Below are 26,103 nucleotides of genomic sequence, written 5' to 3' on the forward strand. Positions count from 1 at the left end.
TTGAGAGTGCTTTGATGCAGTAGAATATGGTCTGGAACTGGATTCTGAAAACCAAATTCAGGTAGTTTCTGCGTAGAGAATGTGCCTCAAGGGCCCCTGCCTCTGTCAGCTGAGGCAGCCAGTGCTGGGATCAAACTTCTATGTTGTCTATAATAGCGGGTGTGTTTGGGGTGGAGGGTGGCTGGCAAATTCCTGCTGGGAAACCTTTAGTAACTAAAGTGTATGTTTACTAAACAGCATCCACATTTGGCTTGTCTATTCAGTACGTTGTGCAAACCTGCAGCAGGAGCTCTTTGCATCAAAGTGGTCGCCTTCCTTTCCCCTCGGGTAGACGCCCCAAACTCCCCAGAAGGCGCACTGTGCCTCGTCTCAGGACTGTGGAGAGCAGTGTCTTCCTGCTTGACCACGGTTACTGTTCCGTCCACATCATTGAGCCATCCCGGCTATTGCAGGAGTTAAGTAGTCGTGGTTTGTGAAGGCTCCCTTCATGGACAGCGTGTGCGTTCCATTCCCCAGTTACGTTCTGTGGTTATCTGTTATCTTGCAGATAAACTGACATTCACTAACAGTCCTGGTGAGGAACGTGGTTCCTTTCATTGTAAAAGAAATAAAACTAAAATGAAACTTAAAACTAAAAGTATCAGCAATGTTAATATACTTCAGAGAGTACAGTAGTTCCCCCCATATTTGTGGTTTCAATTACAGTTAACTGCAGACTGAAAAATATTAAATGGAAAATTCCAGAAACAAACCATAAATTTTCTATTGCATGTTCTGAGGGGGGAACCATCCCTCTCTGACCCGCCCAGGACATGACTCATCCCTCTGTCCTGCGTCTCCGTGTGCGCTCCCCGCCCGTTAGTCTTAGCGTCACCTCATGATCAGACCAGCTGTCAGGGTCTCACAGGGCTGCTGTTCTAGTCGTGCTTATTTCACTTCATAGTGGCCCAAAGCGCAAGCGTAGTGATGCTGGCAATTCAAGATGTGCCAGAGAGAAGCCATAAAATGCTTCCTTTAACTGAAAAAGTGGAAGTTCTCAATAAGGAAAGAAAAAAATCATAAGCTGAGGTTGCTAAGATCTGTGGTAAGAACAAATCTTTCTATTCGTGAAATTGTGAAGGAGGAATAAGTTTTGGTGTCGCACCTCAAACTGCAAAAGTTACAGCCAGAGTGTGAGATAAGTGCTTAGTTAAGACGGAAAGGCATTAAAGTTTAGCACAGGTACGTATGTGTAGGAAAAAACGTAGTATATATAGGGTTCCATACGATCCGAGATTTCAGGCATCCGTCCACTGAGTGGGGGCCTCGGCACGTGTCCCCTGACGAGGGGGCACTACCGTCACTTTTTTCTAATACAAAAGGCTCTCGAGCATTAAACGCCTTAAGCTAAGAAAACCTACCAGTTTGTTGCTTACTGGATTTTCTCTCGTTTCTTAAGGTTCGCCATCGGTGGTGTGAACTCATTGTTAAGCACAAATACACAAAAGCGTACAAAAATGTGGAGAGATTCCTTCAAGAAGACCAGGTAAGTTTTATTTTTCAGTAGATGGGGATTCTCTAAACGCTACCCCCTGTCTGGTGCACTTAACACAGGGACCCACGGTGTCAACATTTTTTATAACAAATACTTAAACATTTTTCAGAGATTTTTTTCAAGGCGTTGGTAGGAGCTCACCTGCCACGCACTGAGCTGATTTTTCCCTTTCTCGGTGTCCCTTTAAATTGGAGCCGCCGCTCCGAGGCGCCCTTGGGCTTCCCCCGCTGTGGCCCATGTGTTACCCAGTGAGGCTTACGCAGCGTCTGGCCTCGTGGAGCCTCAGGGCAAGGTCAGGGCCCTGTGTCTTCACGGGCCTGATGTAAAGTATGTGTGAGGACTAGACTGGGAGAGCCCCGGGCGGCCGGAACCGTCTGCTCTGGGTCTGCACCTGCCTCGCCAGGCCAGACCCCTGTGCAGACTGTCTTTCCTGCGAGAACTTTCCTCACTGTTCAAACGGGATAGTGGCCATCTTGTGAGGGGTCGACGGGAAGCGTGTGTGTGCGTGACCGTGTTCGGGGCTGTCGTCCTCACTGCCTCTGCACCCAGGGCCCTCGTCCCATCCCTGTGTGGCTCTCCATGGCAGTGCATGTGCCTGGGGCTTGCCGCTGGGAGCTGGCCTCCAGTGTGCTCCTGTTGGCATGACCACCGTGCCTATGAGCGAGCTTTCTGCCGAGCACCATGGCTGACAGAATGGAGCCATGTTTCAGCTGGGGCAGAGTGGGGGTAGGGCAAACAAAAGGACTTTTGAGAGGGCCTGAGTATGGGGGGCTGCCAGCAAGCAAGGGCTTGGTATTCCCACAAAGAAAAATACACGACTTTGTACCAGAAGAAATGTCACATTTGCACAGTGAGCAGGAGGTGTTTGGAAACACAGAGAGGAGTATAAGAAGAACCAAATGCAAGAGAAATTTAAGGTCTATTCTGAAAACCAAAATTAACTGCAGTATACTTAGAACCACTGTCTTTGCCAAATAAGGGTTACCATATATATATCAGCCTTTTCAGGAAAGAATTTTTGAACTGTTAAGTAGACCGAGCTTGTGCTATCTTTGAGATCCTCCTTTTAATTTGCTCCGCCAGGCTGCAATCCAGGGCATAACTAAGCTTGGAACAAGAGAGAAGGCAGAACCAAAGGGGTCTTTGGTCTTCCAGAACATAATTGGCTGTTTTTAAAACGAGGGAAATGCAGATGGGAGTGTTTGCAGCATTGTGTTTGAAACAGTGGGGCCAGTGTTTGCCGCAGTGGTGTGATCGGTGAGGGAACGCGGTCGGGCCGAAGTAACAGGCACCCTTCCCGGGGGGCATGGTGTGATGACTTCCGACCCGTGGCTGCCGTGGGACGTGGTGGTCTTGGTTTCCCAGCAATGCCTACGGGACACCCGTTTCCGGGAAGAAGGCCTGTGTCCTTGTGACGTACACAGGGCATCTAGATGCTTTTTCCAGCTGTGCAGCAGGCTTCCTTGGTGGTCATTCTGTGACCCTCGTCTCTATCCAGAATGTTCCCAACACAATCACCACTAAAGAAATGTTCAGTCCATCGTCAGTTGAAATCGCCGGGGTTCTGTTGACAGACTTGACAGCTGAGACTTCCTTGGAGTTTCAGTGAAAACAAGAAAGAGAAGGGGATTGAAAGCTATAAATTCCAGAAGTACAACTGTTCAACTGTCTTACCATTTCTTGGGTCTTTGCAATTTCTAAACCAGCAGGTTTGTGTACAGCCACAGGCGTGGGCCGTGCACGTGCGGACGCAGTGTCTTCTCTTCGCGCTCACTGGCCTCTGTCCCCACAGGCCATGGGCATTTACCTGTACGGGGAGCTGATGCTGAGCGAGGACAGCAGGCAGCAGCGGCTCGCCCGGCGCTGCTTTGAGCTGACCAAGGGGCAGATGGACGCGTGCTCTGCTCAGGTGGTGGCCGAGATGTTGTTTTAACAAGGTAATTCTCTCTCTGTCCTTTCCCCAATGTTCCTACTGGAGACTCCTCTTAGGAGCCAAACAAATCAGTAACTAAATGGTGAGTGGAGAGCCCCTGTGGCTTCAGTCCTCTGCTCCAGCTCAGGCGGCCTGGTGGCCTTGGGGCGTGGGGCACCTGCGGGCAGCGGCAGCTTGCAGCCGAGGCTGCAGCACGTCGTCTGGTGAGTGGCCTCCAGAACGCAGGGGCTGTCCACCCCCGGGCAGAGTGGCTCTCCTTGGCGTCGTTTTGTTACTTGGAGGAGCAAAACTGGGGAGGAGAACATCTTGTGTAGGTTAGCAGGTAGACAGGGAAGGCCAGCGGAAGTGCGGAGTCTTCACGGTGAAGGCTGACATGGGCGTGCGTTACCTACCGGCTGCCCATCTGTCGGGGGCTGTGAGAGCCCGGCGCCTTCTCTGGCTGCTGCCACCTGACCGCGGGGCGCAGGCTGGCAGGGGGGCCTCTGCCACACGCTTCTCGCCGCCGCCTGTCCCCAGGTGGTTCTGTGTCCCGGCAGAATCGTTCTCCCGCTCACAGTGCAGTGGGCATCCTAAAATATTTAAAATAAATCGCTTCTTCTGTTAAATGTGCTTGGAATTGGCCTGCTAGATTTACATCCTAGCAGTTCAGTTTTAAATGCAGGTTTCTGCATTTCAAAAGTAAGCAGTGGTGCATAAAGTTTTAACGTAGGACTGTGGGAAAATAAGTGTGTTTTTTGCTCTAACAATCATTTTTGTGTCTTCTCCATTTTTCTTCAAGGTTTTACATGTTATTTAATAGGGTATGTCTAACTTTGTATCTTTTTTTTTTTAACTTAACATCAAATTACAAGCATTTTTCATGTTATATAGCTTCTCTATAAATATATATTTTATTGGATATTTAATATTTTGTATTGGTCCTCTTGACCCATTGTTGGACATTTAGTTTGCTCCTAATGTTTTACTCTTATAAACACCATTTCTGTCTAATGTTTAAGTATCTCTTATAGCTGAGAGAACTTTAGTACTGAGGAGAGAGAAAAGGTTTTCTGAAGTGTGATCCTGCTCTTCCAGAAGAGTCCAGGAACCGTGTTGGCCAGGAGACGGCAGTGGTGGCAGCAGCTGTACGTCTTGTAGTGACACAGCTGCATGCAGACACGGCCCAGAGCTCCGGCTGCTTGTCACAGACGGGCCAGTTTAAGTAACGGAACCGTTGCGCAGTTAGTTATCTGGTTGCCAGCCTCACACAGTAATCAGTATAAATTACATTTCTCTTTAGATGTTTAATTACACAGAGACTGTATGTTCCTTGAAGTGTGTCATTTGGGCAGACAGTGCTTTGCCTGTCCCGTGTTCCGAGTTATGGGAACCACCGTGGACACACAGCTCTTGGGAGTCTCACTGGGAGTTGTGTGCCCCAGGCACTGGCAGAGGAGTGGTCCCGGTGACGAGCGTGCTGTTTTCTCGCCTCCCCTCCGGGGTCATCTTTGCTGTCCCTGCCCCTTCCAGATGAACAGAGGTCACGTGCATGCCCCTGTGTCCCTCACCCCTGCTGTCTCAGTGAAGATCAGTGACTTGCACCTTCCAGCAGCTGGGATCCTTCCCAGCCTGAGAGGGGCCCCGGGACACCTCAGACCCCTTAGTATCTGTACCCCAGGGTTAAAGGCAGCCACAGCCCTGTCGTCACTTCCTGCCACAGGCTGGGTGGTGCTCTTTTCATGTCATGATCTAAAACTGCACTGGCATTTGTATGGTCATCATTGAGTCCTTCTGATTTAAAAAGTTATACCTCTAGGAGCCAAGTAAACGAACAACAACAAAATAAAACCCAGCTGGTAGCGTAGCAGGCCTGGAGGTGGTTTGTCGCCGCGTGTTCGAGGAACCTGGCGCACGCGTTGTGGGCTTGAGCGCGCAGGCACGGCGGCTCCAGAGTGCTCTGGCTGCTTGGGTTCCTGGCATGCTGATTTGTGACTTAAGATAAAATCACATTGCCAGGGATTACCACGCAACCACGACCTTGGCTGCTCCTCCAGAGGCCATAGTCACTCTCTCTCTGCAGTTCGGAGAACAGACTCATCTCCTAGCTCTTCTCTGGAAACAAGAAGCCAGCAGCGCAGAAGACACTGACCAGCGCTCTCATTAGCCCAGCCGACGACCTCTCTGACGAGGTGCAGAGCTTAGCTGATTGGTGAACAGTGACTGGTTTCCGCTTTGTTCACAGTGGCTAAGTTCTGCACCTGAAGAGAAGGTGAGATGGGGACAGTTAAGTTGGAGCTGCTGGGGCAGAGGCCGCCGCCGAGCGGGCAGCTGGGGGCCGAGCACAGTTCTGGAGGAGGAGAGACCTGCTCTGCCCCAAGGATGCACTTTCTCCTGTCACAAATGCAAGGAATGTACCGAAAGTCTGCAGAACTATAAATCCACTAATTAGACATCGCTCTGATGGGTCAAATGTGTTGAAAGCTGCAAAAACTATTCTTATAAAAAACTAAATAAAACCGTTTGCATCACAAAAATCAAGTAAAACCATGTCGGCGGTTGATTGCATGTGAATCGGGCTGGGTCATTCACGGAGAGCCTTGTTGTCTTTTCCCCGAGCACCGTGACTCTCTCTTGTATTTGCAGCCTAGGTTTTTGTCTCCTGCAGTCCCCCGCGGACATCGCAGAGCCGCTCCGGCCGAGGCACTGCTTCTCCGGGCTGTCGATTGGACCCGCCCTCCGGTGCCTACTGAGCTGATATCAGTTCTCATTTTACACACTGGCTCAGTTCAGCAGGAACAGGAGTCGAGCCCTCAAGCAAAAAGCCTTCCTGTTTGTAAGTGCCCAGAGGCTCGGGAGCCGGGACTCCACTCACGGGAAGACGGGCCACCGCGTCGGCCACCAGTCCCCAGCAGCAGTGGCAGCGCCCACCTGTATGTGGTCCTGAGGTGTGGATGGCGGTGGAACCGCAGGGCTCCGCAGGGATGAGCTTCCACCCTGAAGGCACAGTGCGTGTGGAGAGTGCCGAGCATGTGTGACAGCACTGCCGCCCTGCCGCTGTGGTGACTGGCTGGGAGCCGGAGTGAATGTGGGTCTGAAAGGGGCACTCTCCCTGGTGTCTGTCTTGTGAATGGAGCCTGAGGTACAGCGCTGGCTTTCACAGCCACGCGTGAGCAAGGCTAAGGTACAAGGGCAGCTGTAAACCCCGTTCTCGGGGCTGAGATGGGGCCTGGGTCTCGTCCTGTCCGCCATTGTCCTCTCTCCAGAGAGGACAGCAGAAGCACACAAAGGTACCCGTTTACAGGAATTCCTCTGTTGTGACCCGGCAATAAATTTTATTGCTGTTTCCTTTGCAGGAAAGATCACAGCGAGACTCTTTCTCATAATCTCCCCGTAGCCCTGGTGGGACCAGAATCGCATTGACCCTGGGCATCAAAGGAAGGATACAGACTGCTAAAGCCATCAGCCGACAGCAGCGCCCACGCCTCGGTGCTTCTCCTGCAGAGGCTGCTCTCAGCAGAGCACATGTGACAGGCGCCGCCTCGTAAACGAGCTCCAAGGCCGGGGGCCTTGGTCCCTCACCCTCAAATGCCACCTCAGCACACTGAACCAGAATTCGGTCTCTTCTGTGGGTTTAAGGCAGTTCTTTCCCACAGATAACTAAAGGTAATCTGAGACATGTCAAAAAACCCGCTGGACATTTGGCGTCAGTCCCCTCAGCATATGGCTGCATTGGATATTTCTGTAATTCCAGAAAGTCACCAAGTTTCTATATACTGGACCCAGTGAACACCATTTGCTGCTCTCCCCTGGGTCATTTCAGAAAGATTCTACACAATTATTTTGAGTGATGCGTCCATTATTTAGATTTTCCCCAAAATGTTGGTACCTTTTGGTAAAAGCACAGGATATGAATCTAAGCTGTATTAGTAATAAAATGTAATGGATTAGTGTATTTGTATTCCTGTTTGTTTCTGAATTTAATGCTGTTTCCTAAACAAAGGTAGTGTAACTGGCAGCCGTGGTATCCCGGAAGGCTGAAGCCGGGCGAGGGGTGCTCCTGCTGTTGGTGGAGGCACGACGGGGGAATGTTTGGGGGGAGGAGTTTGTGTTAATGTCACTTTTCTTTCCCACAAATGTTGGAAGTTGAAAGAAAAAAAAAATACGAAGCTTCCCAGTATCGTCCAAGGGGCAGGATGGTTTAAAATGCCATCGAAGCCACACGGGTGGTGCCGTCATGTGACAGCGCACGGGCTGGGCTGCTCGAGAGAGAACTCGAGTCCACACCACGCCGGCCGCGCTGGGGCTGCTGCCACCTGACTGCGTATGGCCTGTTGTGGGGGAAGCAGTTTTAACACATTCCTTCATTCGAAGCTCGTGGTCCTCAGAGTTGTTTAGCAGTGACTGTCTTTCTAGAAGGGTTTGCGTGTGCTTCTGCCTGTGATTACGTCTGCTGTTCACCATATTGGTAGAAGAATCAAAATTTTATTTTTAAATTTGAATAAACACAATGCTGCTTTCTGTGAAGAATAAACGATGCTTTTTCCCTCTGGTCGGCCTGTGTTTGCCCCCTCTGACGCGGGGCAGGAAGGGGCCCAGAGCACAGCCAACAGCTGCCCACCTGAGGAAGATGCTTGGCCCCTGCTGTGGGCACCAACTGGCCTCATTCCTGCAAGTGAAAGCCACACTGTGTAACCTTTAGAAAGATGACTGGTCCCCTCCTTCCCGGGGCCACCGAGACCTGCCACTGGTTCTGAGCACTAGTCATGGCCAGCGAGCGGCGGTCCGTCACGGAAGAGCCGTCAGAACCCACACCCCACGTCTTGGCCGATCCTGTGGCTAGTTGGCTTGTGCTGCCAGCAGACGTGGGCACCTTGTGCCAGGTGGTGTCCCCGGTGAGGGAGGGAGGAAGAGGGAGCCGGCCTCCGAGGGGGCCTCCAGCCGCCCCCAGTCACCCACTGCATCCGACTTTCTGCAGACTGCACAGGCTTTCCCAGCTTGCCCCTCTAGTCTGATTTTCTGAGAGCCATAGAGAGCACGCGGGCAGGAACCTGTGACCAGGGCTGCCAGTCAGTGAGGACACATATCTAAGACTAGAGCTCTGCATTTTTAAATGGTTCGTCTGTTCACAAAAAAACCCAAAAAGTCTGCGTTGGGAGCTGACAAACCACCCGGGGCCTGTGGTGGGATCTGAGTTAGAAACTGGCTGTGCCTCATCAGGCGCTTTCCCAGTGTGACCATAGCCCCTCCCAGGAGCTGCCAGGGGGGTGTTTGCAGAGGACCCAGGCGCCCTGCTGCCCACACCCAGCGTGTGGTGTGCCAGGGAGTGAAGGTGTGCCGGCCCCTCCCAGGTTCCCACGGGATCAGGCTTGGTCGGATTGAATTCCGTCCTCAAGGGCACGCACTGAGTGACAGGCGGGATATAAATGTGGATCCACGTGGCTCAGCATTTTCCTCCCCGCCCCAGTACCTCGCAGGGTGTGGTCTGTTCATCCAGTAATAAACTCAGGGCACCCTGTCTTGTTCTCAGCCAGCCGGGATTTGAGAGGCCCCCGCTCCTAAGCCAGTTTGCTGTAAGGATGGTCCTGAGGGGTGGCGGGGGGGGCGAGTGGCCCCTGCTTTGGAAGGCATGGAAGCCTGAGCTTCAGTCTGCTGCACCGAAGTCACCATGGAGAGGTCACCAAGACTTGTCTGCATGGGAGTCGGGCCCACACAGCACAATTTCTGGTCTCTGCTCCCTGGGCTGAGCGTAGGAAATACACTGATGAGAATAAGCCTGTTCCCCAACAAGGTGATGTTTTCACTGAGCAGAGAGGCCAGGACAGAGGACGGTCCACACGCCTCCACTGATCCCCTGGTCTAGTGAAAGCAAAGCGCCCCAGCGCCCCCGCTGCCTCTTGCTACTGCGTCCCTCAGCTGTGTGTGAATTTGACCCTAAAACACTGTCGGCATTGACCAGCTGCTCTACAGGGGCTGCTATGCCCCCCCCCCCAGAAGTGGAGTTTGTGTTAGGTGACAGGCTCCCTCCTCATGCGGCGCCCGGGCTCACCGAGCCCCAGAGACGGGGACACCCTCGAGCCACGCAGGTGGCGGTACCCAGACCAAAGGCTGAGGCACAGAACCAGCAGGGTTTTTAACTTGGCGGGTATAGGCTCGTTAAAGGGGTGAGAAGAGGCAGCCCTGTGCTCTGAGCCAATTTGGTTTTGCCACGCAGCTGTCCCGGGAGAACAGGGCTCCGGAAGTGAGGTGCTCCTCCAACCCTGAGAGCACAGGCCCTGCCCCTTCTCAGAGCTGGTCTGCCAGGTCAGCCTGTGCTTGGATCCCAGCGGGCTGGCCTCTGATGTCCCCTGAGTGTGCCACGGGCGGGGGAAGTGGCCCCCGTGGGCAGCCCCGTTCCCTCCTGCACCAGGTTAGGCTGAGGGACTGCCATTGGGCTCCCAGCACCAGGCATGGGGCTTTGGGCAACAGCCAGGGCAGAAGAGGCTGCAGCTGTGGCCTGACCAAGGCAGGAAATGAAGGCGGGAGGAGACGGGAAAGAAATGCAAGAGGAGACGGTTCAGTTTTCCTTCTAGGTCTCTATTTTAGGATTAAAGGGTATTAAAGCATTTGTTTTTATTGGAATTTCAAGTGAAAGCATTGAAATAATAGTCTCCATCCCGAGCAAGGTACAGAGATGTCACATTAGCAGGCAGAACCGAGTGCCCCAAATGTAGGAAGCAGAAATGGAAGCTGCATCCCTAACCTGGAGCCCTCCCTTTTAGTGACAAGCAGGGCTCTACGAGGTTTCAGATGCTTCCGGTCCATTTGGGCTTTCTGCCCTGATCACCTGGACATTAGGTAAAGCCCCTCCCCCAGACCCCCAACCCCAAATGCTGGGGTTGGGGGCCAGGGGTACCATGTACGAGGTGTGATAAAAAATACAGTGAATGTTTTAAGAAAATGCATTACAGTAAAAGACACGTTGCCATCAATCCCCCTCAAAATACTCTCCCTCCCTTCGAACACACATCCCATCGTTCTTGCCACTTTCTGGAAGCAGTTCTGGAAGTCCTCTTTCGTGAGTGTCATTAGTTGTGCTGTCATGGCTGCCTCGATGTCCTGAATCATTTTGACTTTGGGGAAGAGCCAGAAGTCACACGGTGCCAGATCCGGTGACTAAGGTGGATGAGGACACACTATGTTGTTTTTATTTGACAGAAATTGCTGTACCAGAAGCCGTGTGTGACACGGAGCCTTTCCGTTGTGATCACAAAATACGGTGAATGCTGCTGCCGAGTGCCATCCAACAGAAAGGCAGGGATCTTCAATACGGAAGTGGCACGTCGAACCTTACTGTGTGACAAGTGTCAGCGTGTTGGGTGCAGTCAGTCAGGTGTGAGCTATAGTTGAGAGACGGCGTGTTTAAAGTGCGCCATAAATCATCCTCCATCATGACCACGCTCCGTGTCACACATCACTTCTGGTGTGTGGCAATTTCTGTCAAATAAAAACATAACGGTGTGTCCTCATCCACCTTATTCACCAGACCTGGCACCGTGCAACTTCTGGCTCTTCCCCAAAGTGAAAATGATTCAGGACATCGAAGCAGCGACAACAGCACAACTAAAGACACTCAGGAAAGAGGACTTCCAGAACTGCTTCAGAAAGTGGCAAGAACGATGGGATGAGTGTGTTCGAAGGGAGGGGGGTTATTTTGAGGGGGGTTAATGGCAGTGTGTCTTTTACTGCAATTATTTTTTAATTTAAACATTCACCGTATTGTGTGACCACACGTCGTAGGGCATTTGCTTAGACAGTGGTCAGCCCACCACAGTCGGCCTCACCGAAGACAGCTAACAGGGCGGCTGGAAAGCAAAGCTGAGTGACTTAAGATCAAGGGCCAGTGTTTTCAGTTTTCCATCCTAGACCAGCCACCTCCCCAGCCTCCAGCCAGCTGGACGGGGAATGAGGAAGTGAGGAGGAATCTGCCCAGCTCCTCAGCGAGGCCGACCCACCCTGGGAAGCCAGTCTGTACTAGCACGTCTCCTGCCAAACAGAACTCTGAGTGTCCCAGGCCTGTGGCCTCCGCTGGCTGGCCTCCCTGAGGTGGCAGGGTCCTCCACACCCCATTCCAGAGAAAGCAGGGAGGAGTGCTGCCCCTGGCACTTCGCCAGCAGGTGACAAGGGCAGTAGCTTTGGGTAAGGCAGCCTCTGGAGCACCCCTCCCAGGGCACCTTGGGCTGAATCACCTCTGGGAGCAGAGAGGGTGGGTGGCTCTCTGCAGGGCCCAGCCACTGCAAGGTCTGCCTGCACAGGTACCCAGAGGGTGGCAGCCCCAAGCCTGGGCTTCCTGGAGCCGTTTCAGCCCAAGGTCAGGGCTGGACCTCTGGAGCCTGAGGGACCTGGGGCTTTGAAGAGCTGCCGGCACCTCCCAGGACAGTGCCCAGAGGCCAAGCTCTGTGTGGGGGGGTTCTGAACTCTTAACCCCAGGCCACTCCGGATGACAAGATGACAATAACCTGGGGTTTACAACGTGGAAGGGAGGAGAGGCCTTTTGGGGCTTTTCAAGAGCCAGATTTTATAGATCTTTTCCCACCCTTTGGTGCTGTCCGGGGATATTGGTCTGCTAATAAGGCATTTCTGTTCAGTCCGATGACTAGAGGGTGTTAAAAAAAAGAGGAGGAGGGGGCCAGGAGCCAGAAGGAAGCGACCGTCCCCAGGACTAGCGCTGGCCTCAGCCTGCCGTCTGGGTGGTGGGCGAGCATCCTGACGTGCATGAGCAGCAGACCGGCCCTCACGAGGCCCAGCCAAACCCGGAAAACCCGAGTGCGCACGCAGCAAGGCTGAATGCAGCCATGCAGATAAAGGCCTCTGACCACACTTTTCCATCTTCTCCAGATGGCTACATAAAAGTATTCTGGTACCTGGCAAGTGTCGCTTGAGATAAAACAAGTTCAGGTGTTTGGTGCATCAGCCCTAAGAACTGGGATGGGAGACAGGAAAACTGCTCCAAAGGCCGGTCCCCGGTGCCCCCCCCCGCCACCCCCTCCCCCGGGCTCAGCCAGCCTGGGTTGGCTGCTAGGCACTGTACCCAAGCACCACGTCACTGCTGGGGGCTGAGGGGTACATGGCAGCTCTGGAGGGGCCTCGTGCCACCTGCCCACATGCCCCTCTTTGGCTCCATCAGGGCAGCAGAGCTTCCTACCTGTGATTTCCCTCAGTTGAGGCCTTTGAGGATGCTCCCGCCGCTGTGAAGCCCTGGAGGGCAGTGGGGTGGGGGGTGCTGCAATTGCAGAGTCCCCAGTCGGCAAGTTCTGGTCCAAGTTCTGTTACGCTCTAACAGTCCTGTCACAGGTGTCCCAGAACAGGCCTCAGAAGCACAAGTGCGTGTCCGAGGGCTGGAGTATGCTTTTGGGCAGATGTGAAAGGCAGCCCTCGGGTGAGGACCGCACGGCTTTTACCCCTGCCTCGCATCTCCACAACTGCCAGCCCTGGGACAAGTCATGGTTCATGAGGGAGACACATGTGACTCGTGGTGAGAAAGAGATTAAGTAGGAGCACCTTACAGGGTTTGCCGGTGTGACGGAACGAGGGTGCGTCTATATTGGGTTATAAAGAAAAGACAGATAATACAAGGGAAAGGCATTGTAGCTTTCTGATGTTATCTGCTTTAATAAATTATGTGTCAAGGAAGGGAGACGTGCAGAAATCGTGCCTTCAGCGCACCTGCAGGCAGAGGAGGCTGTTCTCATCACAGGCTGGATAGAGTGACATGTGGGATGTTGTGTGATGGGCACAGACTGCCCCTACTGGGGGTGCTCGAGAAGCCTCAGTCCTCAGGCCAGCCTCCTTCTGTGTTGGGGTACCTGGAGACAACTATAATCAGCAAGTCGTCTTTTTCTAGAAAACTCTGTGTCCAATGCTGGAACCTAAGTCCTGTGAATAAGCTATAAAAAGGCCACCGTGCTGAGAAGCTGCAGCAAACATCAGTGCAGCTGTCTCCTTTTAAAGTTACACATGGCGCTCAGGCTCCTCCCTTCAGGGCATCATTTGACAATAAGCTGCTCTTGGAGTAGGCAGACAGGTATCTTCCTTTATTTGTTGATATTGATTACAACTTTTTTTTCATACATCAGATGTGCAAACATGTATAAACAATATGTGAGCAGAAAGTAAGTTTTCCTCCACCTGTTCCCCTGGTCCCTTCTCCAAACCCAGCACAGTTAGATAGGAAAGGCTGGAAGGATGTGCCCCAGCAAACACCTCCACACCCCCTGCCCTCTGCTCGGACGGGAGCGAGCCATCCACTGGTCTTTCCATGTAACAAAATAGCTCGAGATCGGCACATCCACACAAGATTGCCTCTGTTTTGATGGCTCCATTGCCCAAGTGTTGCCGTAGTCTGCAATGGTCCACAGGCTCCTTTGTTCCAAGCCCCGCCCTGCGTATGTCATCTGCGTAGCCTTTCTTAGCTTTAGTTTCCTCATTTGTAAACCCTGGATACGTTTCTTAGGTGGTTGTGAAATGAATTCGTTTATGCAAAGCCCTGATAACGGCCTTGCATCAGCTATAACGGTATGTGCTACTCTTTGCGTGTTGGTTTGTTTCATGTATTTCACCAGCCCTCTGCCAGAGAACCTTTGAGCTGGTACCAGTGGGCCACTATTGGAAACAGTGCTGCAGTCAGCCAGTCTGGGCGTCCAGCATGTGCAGGGGTACAGTACACCCGTGGGATCGTTCCTGGATTTGCTCGTGGTGGGATCCACGCAACCTGAAATGAGGGAGGCAGCTCTGAAGAATTGGATTTTTGTGATGGGATGAAATATATACTCGTATGTTTTTTTTTTTAATTTAATGTTTTTATTATAGTAAAATGGCCATAAAAGTTACCATTTTAACCATTTTCAAGTGTATAATTGAGTGGCATTAAGTACATGTACACTGCCGTGAAACCATCACCACCATCCATCTCCAGAACTTACTCATCTTCCCAAAGTTAAAAGTCTGTTCCCATTAAACAGTGATAACCTTCCGTTCTTTCTTTCCCTCCCATCCCTGGCAACCACCATGCTTTTTTCTGTCTCTATCAATTTGACTACTCTAGGTACTTCATATGAGTGGAATCATACCATATTTGTCTTTTTGTGACTGGCTGATTTAACTTAGCAAAATATTCTCAAGGTTCATCTATGTTGTAGCACGTGTCAGAACTTCCTTCTTTAAAGCTGAATAATATTCCATTGTGTGTATAGACCACATTTTGTGTATCCGTGGGCATTTGGGCTGTTTCTGCCTTTTGGCTATTGTGAGGAACGCTGCTGTGAACACGTGTGGACAAGTCATCTCTCCAAGTTTGCTTTCAGTTCTTGTGGGGATACATCTGGAAGTGGAATTGCTGGATCATACGGTGATTCTGTTACCACACTATTTCCAGAATGTATACATTTTAAATGTTAATATTTTTGTCTTTTCCAACCTGATACGGAAATAATTTGCATTTCTCGAAAGCTGTGTTAAATATTTTTTAAAGCCTCTTCAAAGTCGTGTGTGTTTCTCCTGCTGTTCATTTATATGCAGTGTTTGTGTGCCTGGCCCGTAAGTGTCTGTGTCGTAGCCTTTTTCTTACTGATTTATAGACATGCTTTAGAAGTTAGAAAATTAGTTCTTTGTCATGTGCTGCAAATATTTTTTTCCCAGTTCGTTACTTGTATTTAGACTTTTTGTTATTTTGTTCTTTATTTTTGTATGGTCAGTTTTATCCCTCTTCTGTGGTTTCTGGGTTTTGCATCTTGCATAGACAAAGCCCCAGAGGGCTAAAAATGGAGGGTTCTTGGAGCGCTGAAAACGGAGAGTTCTTGGAAGTCTGCAAGTAATGTGGCTGGAGCCTCAGGCTCCACTCCACCCCCCGTCCTCCCCCTGCACCCTCTCTTTCCCCCAGGAGACTAAGGAGTCTTCCTGCAGTAATGACCCCACAGAGGCTTTCAACTTGCAGAACCCAGGTAGGGACTTGGGTGTGTGGGGAAGGAAGAGGAGCCCGGGGGCTGAAAACAAGGTTTATATGAACGTCTGCAAACCAGGGATGAGACAGAGATTCTAAATGCAATACAGGAACATTCTCTCTACATTTTAGGAGTAGGGAAGTGCTGATTTTATAAACGTACTTACCCGAGGAATAGATCGTCTTCCCAGAACAGCAGCAGCCTTCCTACCACCCCTATCCCTCACTTCTTTCCAAGCAGGAAAACTGCTCTCGTTTCTGTGGAAAAAATGCACAGCCCCAAAGAACAGAGCTCCACATACTGACATTTGGTAAAGAAAGAGGCTGGGCATTTTGTTCTTGATGTTTATTTTCACCTCAGAAGTAGAGATCCAACTTGATTTTCCACCACCATCTTTTCCCTGTTGATGGAAATGCCTGTATCACATACTAAATCCCCATAAAGGCTAATTCAACAAATATTTATTGGGCACCTATTGTATACCTGCACCTATTCCAGGAACTTGTAGTGGAGATGGTCAGGGAAGAGTAAACAATACGTAAGTTATAATTATTATCATATATATTACAAGAGTAAACATAATACAAAATACGGTGTCGGGAAGGTGTTGTGAGGTATAAAAGCCGAGCTAGTGCAGGGTAAGGGTTGGAGAGTGGGGTGCTGCTGTCAGTGGGGTGGTCAGGGAGGCCTCATGGTGGTGGTGACGTGTGAGCAGGCAAGGGACCTGGCCATGCATGTTGGGGGGGCGGGGATCAGCACAGTCTGTGCAAAAGCCCTGGGGTCGGAGTGTGTTTGAGTAAGTGCCAGGGGCCCGTGTGGCTGGCACAGGTGGGTGAAAGGGTCACAGAGGATATTAAGAATGAAGTCAGAGAGTAAAAGGGGGGTGGATCCAGACTGTGTAGGGACTTGAAAGCTACTTGAAGAACGTTGGATTTTGAGTGAAGAGGGGAGCTTTTGGAGTGGTTTGAACAGTGTGTGACATTATCACACTGGAAGGGGATCGCCGAGACGCTGCTTGCAGGGGCAAGGGCAGGCGCAGGGGCACCAGCGGAGGCAAGAAATGGTCAGATTCAGGAATGTCCTAATGGACTGGAAGTGAGGTGACAGAAGAATCCAGAATAACCACAGAATTGGGCCTGAGTTACTGGAAAGATGGAGTTGCCACCAACTGACGTGGGGAGACGGTGGGTTTGAGGGGATGGGGTGGGGCTGGTGGAACCAGTTTTGTTAATTGCACGGATGGCCGACCGCCCGGTGGAGGCGCCTGATGGGCAGTGGGTCCGGGAGAGGGGAGTGGCCGCTCTGCACTGAGGTGACGTGGGAAAGCCCAGCGGATGAGGGGACACAGGCAGAGGCGCCCACCAGGAAGGGGTCAGAGGTCAAGCAGGGACCAGTTCTTGGGCTGAGGCGGAGAAGCCCTGGAATGTTCCGCCAGCCAAGGGAAACCGTCAGGGAGGAGAGAGGGACCGACAGGTCAGGTGCTGCCCAGACGGGGAGAGGAGCCTGAGAACCGCTGGCGTGAGCCGCACGGGGACCTCTCCTGTGCCCCCCTCAGCTCCCACCAAGCCTGCAGTGACGTGAGCTTCAGAATACCTGCCAGTAGGTGCTGTGCTTCGTTCTCCATTATGCTCCACTTTCAGAATTTTCCTGGCTGTTCTTGAATGTTTATTTTTCCATATGAATTTTGGAGTCAGATTATCTGGTTGTCTTATTAGGATACTATTAAATCTAATTCATCTCTCTGACCATTAGTGTTTCCATCCAGGATTTTTCCAGGAGAGAGCCACCCATCAGAGCAGTGGGGGCAGGAGCTGGTTTCCTGCAGGAGACGTTTGGCAATGGGCACTCCTGGGCTGGCACCTCGTGGGAGAGGCCAGGATGCTACTGACAGTGTCGCATTGGAGAAAGCCGGCCTTAGACTGGCTTTGTGCCTGGGACTCGCCTCTGCCTTTTCTTGCCAAGTGCTGGCTATTACAGGCGAGTCAGCCTTCTTAAGTGTTCTAGAAGTCTTAAAGAGCAGATGACATGTAGTGTGGACATTTTCAGATGACATATAGTGTGGACATTTTTCATTCTCTTCAGCTACCCAGGCTGTGACCCCTTCGTGTATATGGGAGATACTATTGGGCGGTGTCCAGACATCACAGAAGGGAAACAGGCAGGAAACTTGCTTTCCCAGCTCCCTTCCAGCTGAAGTGTGGCAGGGACCTGGGCTCCCCCAGTCAGATGCACCAGCAGAGACTGGCCAGTGTTTCACAGAGTGGGCACAGGGAACTGTCTCTCTGCTGGGGGCCTCAGACACTGCAGGAGCTGCAAAGGTCCTGGGTTGCAGGATTCGGTGGCAGCAGCCAGAGTCCCCTCACCAGGCCATTCTGGAGCTGTGTGTGGGGCACAACTGTGGGCTGGCAAGCACCAAGCCTTGTCTGCCTGATGATTGTGTGGGCTTTTAAATATGCTTTTTTTTTTTTTTTTTTTTTTTTTACCATACTGTAACTTTTTATTTTCAATCAGTGTACACTTTGTGCTCTGATGGTACATAGATCTGTTCCATCTTGCTATGGACTGAAAGCTTGTGTCCCCCAAAAATTCAAATGTTGAAGCCTAACCCACAATGCGACAGTATTTGGAGGCAGTGCCTTTGGGCTTAGGTCATGAGGGTGGAGCCCTCACAAAGAGGATTAGTGCCCTTATAAGAAGAGACACACACGAGAGCTTGCTCCCTCTCTCTCTGGTCACTGCCATGTGAGGACGCAGTGAGAAGACAGCCATTTGCAAACCAGGAAATGAGCTCTCACCTGACACTGGATCTGCTGGCACCTTGCTCTTGGATTTCCCTGCCTTCGGAACTAAGCAATAAGTGTTTCCTGTTTAAACCACCTGGTATATTTGTTACAGTAACCCAAACTGATAAGACGTATTCTTTTTATTCTTTTTTAACTGTTGCATACTATTCCACAATATTGGCATACCACCATTTTATTGAGGTGGTTTTAATTTTTCACTATAGAGTACCCCAGCCTGATGAAAAGTCTTGAAAAATCCCTCAGGGAGTGAATTTTTCTAAGTTAAAAAATTTAAATTCCATTTACTTTAATGGAAAAAAGTTTATGCATTTCGAAGCCCCCAAATCATACCCAGTTATGCTACACCACCAAAAACCATTTAAAATTATGCAATTATTTCTATAGTTAACATTTCATAATATAACTCAACCAGATTTAAATACGCTTTGGATCAGTTCCCTTTTCTTGTCAACACTGTGCCTGTGTCTGTTGCGTGCCACCAAGAATCCCGGCTGATGCGCATGGATTCATCATATCATGAGAAACATCAGAGGCCAATGAGGCTTTCGATATTGAGTTATGAGACGTTTTACTTCTACAGGAAATTTAAGTGTGAAACTTTCAGTATCATAGTAGAGATGTTTCCTATGCCAAACAAGTGCGATAAGAGACTGTGATCACGTCAGGACCAGGAAAAGGCCAAGGCCTACATCAAAAGCTTTCCTTGAAACCAGTCTTTACAGGACGGTTACGACTGGACCCGTGGTATAAAGAGATTGTGGGACCGGATTCTAGAAGAAGGCTTTAAAACACATTTATTTTGCCTTCATTTTGGTTCTTCCGGAGTGAAATGGCGGGAAGAGGCCCATTAGCCGGACTTCTGGTGGTGGGTCATGGTAACAGCAGAGGAAAAGCAAAAGGCGAGGAGAGCAGCACCGGTCACATTCATGTCTCTTCTTCCTCGGAAAGCAAATCAGTCTGGATTCCTCGTGGCCGGAGGAAGGCCCTTCCTCAGTGTGTTCTCCCCGGCACGCGCGGCAGGCAGCGTGGCCCCTGCCCTTCTGCAGACAGGCCAGGCTCGCCTCTGATTTTCTGCGTGTTCCCAGCCCACTGCCAGGGTCGCAGCTCCTCCCCCACCTCCAAGTCCCTGTTCTTGGCTCCTGCACTTCAACAGAAAACGTGGCTGTCTCCTGACCCCCGGACGCTTTCACATTTTCGTCCCAGCACTCTTGTCCCACCAGCAAGAAATGGGGCCAGTGGAGAAGGGCTAATGACGCCAATAAAATAGAGTCAGCCCCCGGAACTGCACATGCAAGGAGCTTCTCCAGAAACGAGGCTTATCTATTTTCATCTGCTTTCTCAGACGCCTTCTGGACATAAGCAGCCCCCAGTGTCCCATGTCCGGAAGCGGAGTGACCATTCGTGCACACTGGCCTCTGTAAAACAGGGCTACTTGGGGTTCTGTAAGTAGCCACCAAGTGGAGCCTGGTTGATGCCATCTCTCGGGACTCCCTTCCAGGGGAGCCTGTGGAGGCTGGAACTCAAGGGCCACGAGTCAGAGGTGGCTGAGCGAGTTAGAGGGTGTAGGCTGTGCTCTGTGGACCAGTCCTGTCTTAGAGATGGGGAAGAGCAATGGACAGAACAATTCAGTTTGTACTAAGTGGTGATATGTTTATGTGAGGCTTATGGAAAGATACGTGTAAGTGTGGGGTGCATTTCACTGGATTTGAGCAGCCCCTGCCTGCCCTATACTCACTCTCCCTTCGTCCTTGGCGGTGGGTCCCCAACTTTTAGGTGTCTGGTGGCAAGATTCCCAGCGCAGGGGATAAACCGTAATCGGTCTTTTTCTGGAGCAGGTCTACCTAGGCTTTTGTGCAGCCTGAAGCTTCCATAGCTGGGGAGTAAAGGAAGTTTTTTCTGAGAAAGGCTATATTTTATAAATACAAAATTAGGTACAATTTTATTTAGAATGAAACAATATTTAAAAAATTACCAACTTGGAAACACTAACAGTTGTACCAATGTCGCACTGTCCCAAAGTTGACGGGGGCTCTGGAATGCCTTCATCCCTAAGGTTTCTGGCTCTCGTTTTGGCTCTGTCCTCTTTGGTTACCTCTTCGTAGGACAAAGATTTTACATATTTTCTATAGAAAGAAGAGAAAGAGAATCCAGTCTTTTCTCCAGCCTTCTTTGTAAAAACCTTTATTATTGAGACTTAGGAAAAATTTCTCTCAGCAGCACCGCTTGCTATTATTGGTAACGTAACATTTTAAGAGCTGTTGTCAGATCTCTGAAAACCTCTGTCAAATTCATCCCAGGCCTAAACTCTAGGATTTGGATGGATTCCCCACATGCCCCTCCTTGTTCCCTCTGCACCCACTCAGGTGGCACAGGCCACGCTTCTGTGGTGACGCAGCCCCTGGGCCTGCACCTGTGTGTCCCAGGCCGGCTGAGCTTTGGCAGGGTAGTGCTGGCGTTCTTGGGAGCTGTTCCTTCACTGGGATGGCCACCGTGACCTGCTTTAAAGTGATGGTGAGCCAACTCATCCCTCAGCCAGGCCCCGGAAGTGCCCACGGCCACCCCTGCGATGCCCTACAGGTAGGAGTATACAGAGACTTGTCTTTGCCAGTTGCAGTTCAAAATTTCTTTACAAATTTTACAAAAATGAATGACCAAGGGAGCTCAGGCCTCTCTGCGCAGTAAACAGTCCTGAAGCTCCAGCTTCATTTGCGGCCTGGGAGGTCTGCCCTTGGTCTCAGCCCAGCAGCGGTTCCCGCTGTCCTGCCCATGGTGTAAGGGCAGGTCTGGTGTGGCTGGTGGGAAAGATGGGAGACCTGCTGTCCTTCCCCGTCTTGGATGTTGTCAGTGAAGCCTGGCTTTGGCAGCATCCTGCTCCTCGGAGAGGAGAGCCGGGAGAGCTTCAGTGAGGCCAACCCCGACGGTGACGTTGTCGAGTGGCCGAATGCGCCAGCTTTCTGGGAGGCCATCGGTGTTTTCCTTGTTTAAGCCACTCTTCATCAGATCTGCTTCTGGTAGAAGGCGTCTGCCTGGCACAGGCACTGGGGTGAAAGAACCCCACTGCCAGTAAACCCCTGATACGGCCTCCAGGCCCAACCTTGTCACGTGATGTGACAAGGCCTCCGTGCTCTCCACTCTCCAGGGAGGGGGGAGCCTCAGTGGCCTTCACTTGTCATTTTCACCAGAGCCCGTTTTCAGCTGGACCCCTACTACTTTGAACGTCTTTCAAAAAACTGAAAAGAACCCACATGTCTAGACTGTTCCGGAATTCTACAGCAACTGGCAAAGGAGGTCGTTTACTGCATCCATCCCAGCCCGCCCGCTCTCTGCCCTGCTGGGTCCTTCCCTGCTGGCTGGGTGTGGGCTCACGCGGGAGCCAGGGACACACAGAGGTGTCTGCGCGGGTTTTTCAGGGGAGGGTGTCACTCCCCCTCCGTCTGTGCTTTGGGAGTCCTTACTCCTCACAGAAGTGAAAGGAGTCATGCCTGCTGCTGAGGCTTCCCAGCTGCTCACCCACTTAAGGGAACGGCCCCCTTCCCCATGCTGCTTGTTTTTGTTTCCTCCCCTTGTCAGTCAGCACCTTTATCAAGGTGGGAAGGAGCAATGGGAGAAAGATAGATCAGCAGCCAAACCAGTGCCTACTATGTCTTTGAGGACAGTCTGCATGGATGGTAAGGGTTCACGCCAAACACAGGACCTGCCGGGCTGCCGGGAACTCACTGCAATGGAGACCAACGCCCGCTCAGACAGTCCGCTCTGTTACCAACTCAGGTGTCCAAGTTACAGGCTTTGGAAAGGAAGTGGGAGAAACTACAAACAGATGAAGTGTGCTCAGGACAGGAAAGAATCTTCCAGAAATGCAGCTTCAGCAGTCTGAGGTGGAGACCATCTTGTTTTGACTGTGTGCTGTGAAATATAGTGGGAATGGACGTCCTCGTGGAAGCACGCCGCGAAGGGAGGCCGGTTCCCGATGGATGCTCGCATCCAGGGTTACCCGCTACCACCACACTGAGCCCCTCTCTTCATGTCCCCAGAGGCTGGTCACTGCCTCCATGGCCAAAGTCACCGTAGGAAAGACGTCCTAAACTCCAAGTGATGCATATGACAGTGATGAAGATGGGAGTTGTGATGAAAGTATTTTAACAGTACACCTTTCATGTTGTAACATTTCTCACAAGGAAAGCTCGGGTTGGAAGTTCTTGGAATTTTTCAGATCTTCAGGTGGATCCATACACTGAAACAAAATATTCCCCAAAAAGCTCAACCTCGAATCCAGCAAAACTTGACTCATACCTCAAGCAGGAGCCAAGACGGAGATTCAGAGATTAGTAATGCATAAATTGAAGTGGACATAAAAGAAAGTCTTGACTCACTACTCACTCGACAAACAGAATATACACAAAAGAGCATACAATCAATACAAGTTAAGAATAAACCTGAAAAGAAAAAAAATTTCAATTGATGTGAAATAAATATTAACCTTGGAGTTACCAGTTCTTTATTAGAAATTTCCAGTTCCCGTTTCACTTAACAAGACAACTGATGTGTAATCTGTTCCAGGGTTTTTAGAGCACGTCCTGTGCTCTCCCATCAGCCATCTTTGACGTGATATGAGCTCTTCGTAGCAGTCAGTGTTTAGCAAATACAAAGGTAGAGAGTTAGCACCAGGACCAGCTTTATTTCATTGCTCTGTGGTGTAGTGCACCCAGCAGGGCTGGCACACGTGCCAACAGGGACCAGTGGTCTTGTCACTGCCACTCGCCTCTGGGCATCTCCTTGGCCTGCTCACGGGATGGCTCGGGGGAACTCCTTGCTGAAGAATTTCTTAGAGACCCAGGAGAGTGTGGCTTTATCTCGGAGCTCTGTAGGTGGAAAGACCAACACCAATGACATGACTTCTAAAACAGAGGTCTGTGAAAAAGGCTCAGTTACTTTCTGGGCTGATCAGTGGTTCATGACCAATTTCTTGGTCAAAAGACTTTGAAACATTGAAATAATAGTTGTGCATCTTGGTGTGATAAGGGGAAAAAAGGAAATAAAAATCTTTTCTCCCATCCAAGCCTTTCCTTTAGCGATTCTCTAATCACACCGTGTTGAGCAGGTACAGAGAATGCTAACGGCATAATCCAGTCATTCGTGAATAAATCTGAGTTTGGCCTCAAGGACCTGTCTTCTCATTTTGTAAAATCTGTAGTGCCAGATCTTGCCAAGATATTTATGGCTCATTGTTACCACTCACAGAGGGTACTCGGCACACAGCATTTCACCATGTGCCCCCGTGAGCCTGGGCCCCGCGTGGCAGCCACATGTTCCAAGGCCCTGCGCTAGACGTGCACGCGCAGCTCTGTAAGGAGCTCTCTGGCCAGTTTTCTTGACGTTGGGGCTTCCATGCAGAGACGATCCCATCTGTACAAGGTCTGGTCAAGGAAGCCGATAATCTCGTGGGTTATCTCATCAGTCTGAGCCATCTGCAATGAGGACAGAGGAGAAGCCAAATTAAAACATTTTCCAGACGGATCTGTCCCTTTGTCCAGTGGACCAGCCGTAACCATCCTGTCCCCGAAAAGCAGCTGCATTCCTAGCAGCTCCAAAGGGCTCTTGTTTTGTTTTCAAGGTGACTAGCAAAGCAAGTCTGTTCTCAGAGGCTGGCCGTCCAGTGAGCAGTCAGTTCCTAATGGTCACGCTCTCCTGACAGAATGGCTACAAGCAGGCACGTTTCCTGGAATGCCAGTCATGAGCTTTGGGATTCCCTGCTGTGGGGAGGAAAGCAAATGAACATGCTGAGGCTTGACTTTCTGTAAAAGGTTCACACTAATATGCGAACTGGAACATGCTGAAAAGAAAATGCCACCTGTTTTCACACAAACAGCTTTATAAATGGCATTCTTAGGCCAGCAACCTGAGCCCACTTGTTTTTTAGAGGCATCTAAGGTTTTAAGACCTGATTCTAAAGGGAAGCAGGAAACGCAGGAATTGTTAGTTTTGCTAAATACAGCCTCAAGGCATTCTGAGTTGTGGGTGCCCACAAGTATTTTCCTAAGAATTTCAGTTCAGCAAAAAGGGAAGGGCGAGAATATCACAATTTAGATGCATGAAGAATTGATTGTGCTTTTTTAAGACACAAACCACATTAAGAAGCCATTGGTTTTTGGGAGTCATGTCTGTATTCGTTTGTGTGTGTCAGTATATATGACACCTCAGTCAAACGTGTAAGTAGCCATAGCAGCCCGAGGACAGCTCCCTCTCCACCTCCACACCAGCCCCTTCTGCGGGGGGGGGGGGGCGCGCCAGCCTGGCTCCCCGGTTCTGCCCCATGGCCCAGGAACCCCTTCCTGGCCACCCACCTCTGTCAGCCAAAGCAGACACTGCAGCCCGTGTACTAGGCGAGTGCAGTGTGGGAGTGTGGGCCCCCGGCCTGGGGTTCTGCTGGAGGGGGGCGGGCAGGCTGCCGGCTCAAGGGGGCTCACAGTGGCTCTCGGTGTCTGTAGCATCATCCTTGCTTTACACATGAGATCAGAGATCTCAGAGATCACATGCTGCCGATGACTCGTTAGACGCAGCTTCTGTCTTTTTTGGATGAACCAATGCGAGCCTCCCTGGGACACCTTAAAACAGTTAACCTACCACCTAGCACCCGAGTAGGGGAGACCCATCCTGCTCCACTGCCATTGTTCCCGGGGCCCCCACGAAGCCCAGGCGGCGGCGCAGCCATCGCAGATGACCGAGGTCGCCTCATCTAACCGTGCTCCATCTTTACAAGCCAACTCAGCTCCCAGTTCCATTTAAGGTTTCCAGCCTCATACAAAAACCCGCCTCGCTGCAGCTGAGGTCAGAAACGCGCATGCTTGCAGGGCGTGGCTGAGGCACGTCCGTGTAGGGGTTAAATTCATTGTGAGTTCAGCAACCATAGGACTGAACTCCATGTTTCAGATTCTGGCTAATGTTTGGCTGTTACTGCTGTGGTCCAGCAAACCAAAGAGAAGGAGAGGGAGAGACAGGCAAGAACTCAGCAGGACATGAGGCAGGAGAGGATGAGACTCGGGCCAGAGGAACCAGACACCAGCCAGGCTGCTCTTGCTGCTCGTCAGACTTGCAGAGGAGAGAAGGGTGTAGGCGTAACAGCGGAAGCCCAAGGCCAACAGAAGCTGATCCCCGCGGCCTGTGCGAGGGGCAGTCAGGCGGGAGCGTCCTGCAGCAGAGGCTGGATGCGGGACGACCGGAGGAGATGGAGGGATAAGGAACCTTTAATGAACTGGAGCTGCGCGGTAAGGTGGGGCCCACTCAGAGAACGCATGGAAGGCTGTGAAGAGACGGCTTGGACTCAGCCCCTGCCGTCTGTCCCTTGGCCCAACGCTGTTGCCGAGACAAGGGGCAAGGCTGGCACCCAGGCCCACTCGGGCCTGAGTTCCCATCAGCGGGGCCAGGGTTTGGGTCCCCCGAGTGGTCCAGCCAGAGCTGCTGGCAGACAGGCGGTCCCACCAAAGCCAACACTTCTGCCGTCTGGCCACCACCTGCTCCCAGGCCCGGCAGACCTGGCTCTTTCCAGGGGCTGCTCGCAGAGAGGAGTGATGAGCTGGTGGGAGGCGAGCGCCCAGGAGAGGCTGGCGGTGCGCAGAGGACGCCTCCATCTGTCCTGCTTGTGGCTGCGTTAGCCAGGCCGCCTTCCGGCTGTCCTGTGGCCACCACAGGAAGCCTCGCAGTCAGGAAGGCTGGTGTGTTAGTAATACAGCTTCAGAACATCTGCAAGGACAGCGTCCAGGAAGCTCTCTTGGCGGCGATGGGCTTCAGGTGCCCAGATGGAGCACCCACCTGCGAAGACGCGTGTGTGTGAAGAGAAACAGTGGCATTTCATCCTTTAATGTTTTTTTTTTGTTTTTTTCT

At 51.3% G+C, this 26,103-nt stretch overlaps 2 protein-coding genes across 10 annotated transcripts in view; one reads left to right on the forward strand and one right to left on the reverse strand.

Annotated features, from left to right (window-relative positions):
• AOPEP (aminopeptidase O (putative)) overlaps positions 1–7,398 on the forward strand; it is a 348,074-nt gene extending 340,676 nt beyond the window's left edge. For 3 of the 7 annotated variants that reach the window (XM_033122518.1, XM_033122517.1, XM_033122525.1), the window contains 3 exons: positions 1,439–1,525; positions 3,327–3,471; positions 6,800–7,398. In XM_033122518.1, the coding sequence (XP_032978409.1) occupies positions 1,439–1,525; positions 3,327–3,467 (228 nt within the window). In that variant the 3' untranslated portion in view covers positions 3,468–3,471; positions 6,800–7,398. The other 4 variants (XR_004424615.1, XR_004424614.1, XM_033122521.1 and 1 more) reach the window with 4 other exon arrangements.
• Positions 7,399–22,703: 15,305 nt separating this feature from the next.
• Positions 22,704–26,103, reverse strand: part of FANCC (FA complementation group C) — a 321,103-nt gene continuing 317,703 nt past the window's right edge. For all 3 annotated transcript variants that reach the window (XM_033123708.1, XM_033123709.1, XM_033123707.1), the window contains one exon: positions 22,704–23,690. In XM_033123708.1, the coding sequence (XP_032979599.1) occupies positions 23,547–23,690 (144 nt within the window). In that variant the 3' untranslated portion in view covers positions 22,704–23,546. The remainder of the gene's footprint in view (positions 23,691–26,103) is intronic.

Source organism: Rhinolophus ferrumequinum, chromosome 12 (assembly GCF_004115265.2).
Source record: "Rhinolophus ferrumequinum isolate MPI-CBG mRhiFer1 chromosome 12, mRhiFer1_v1.p, whole genome shotgun sequence".
In the NCBI taxonomy this organism is placed as follows: Eukaryota; Metazoa; Chordata; class Mammalia; order Chiroptera; family Rhinolophidae; genus Rhinolophus; species Rhinolophus ferrumequinum.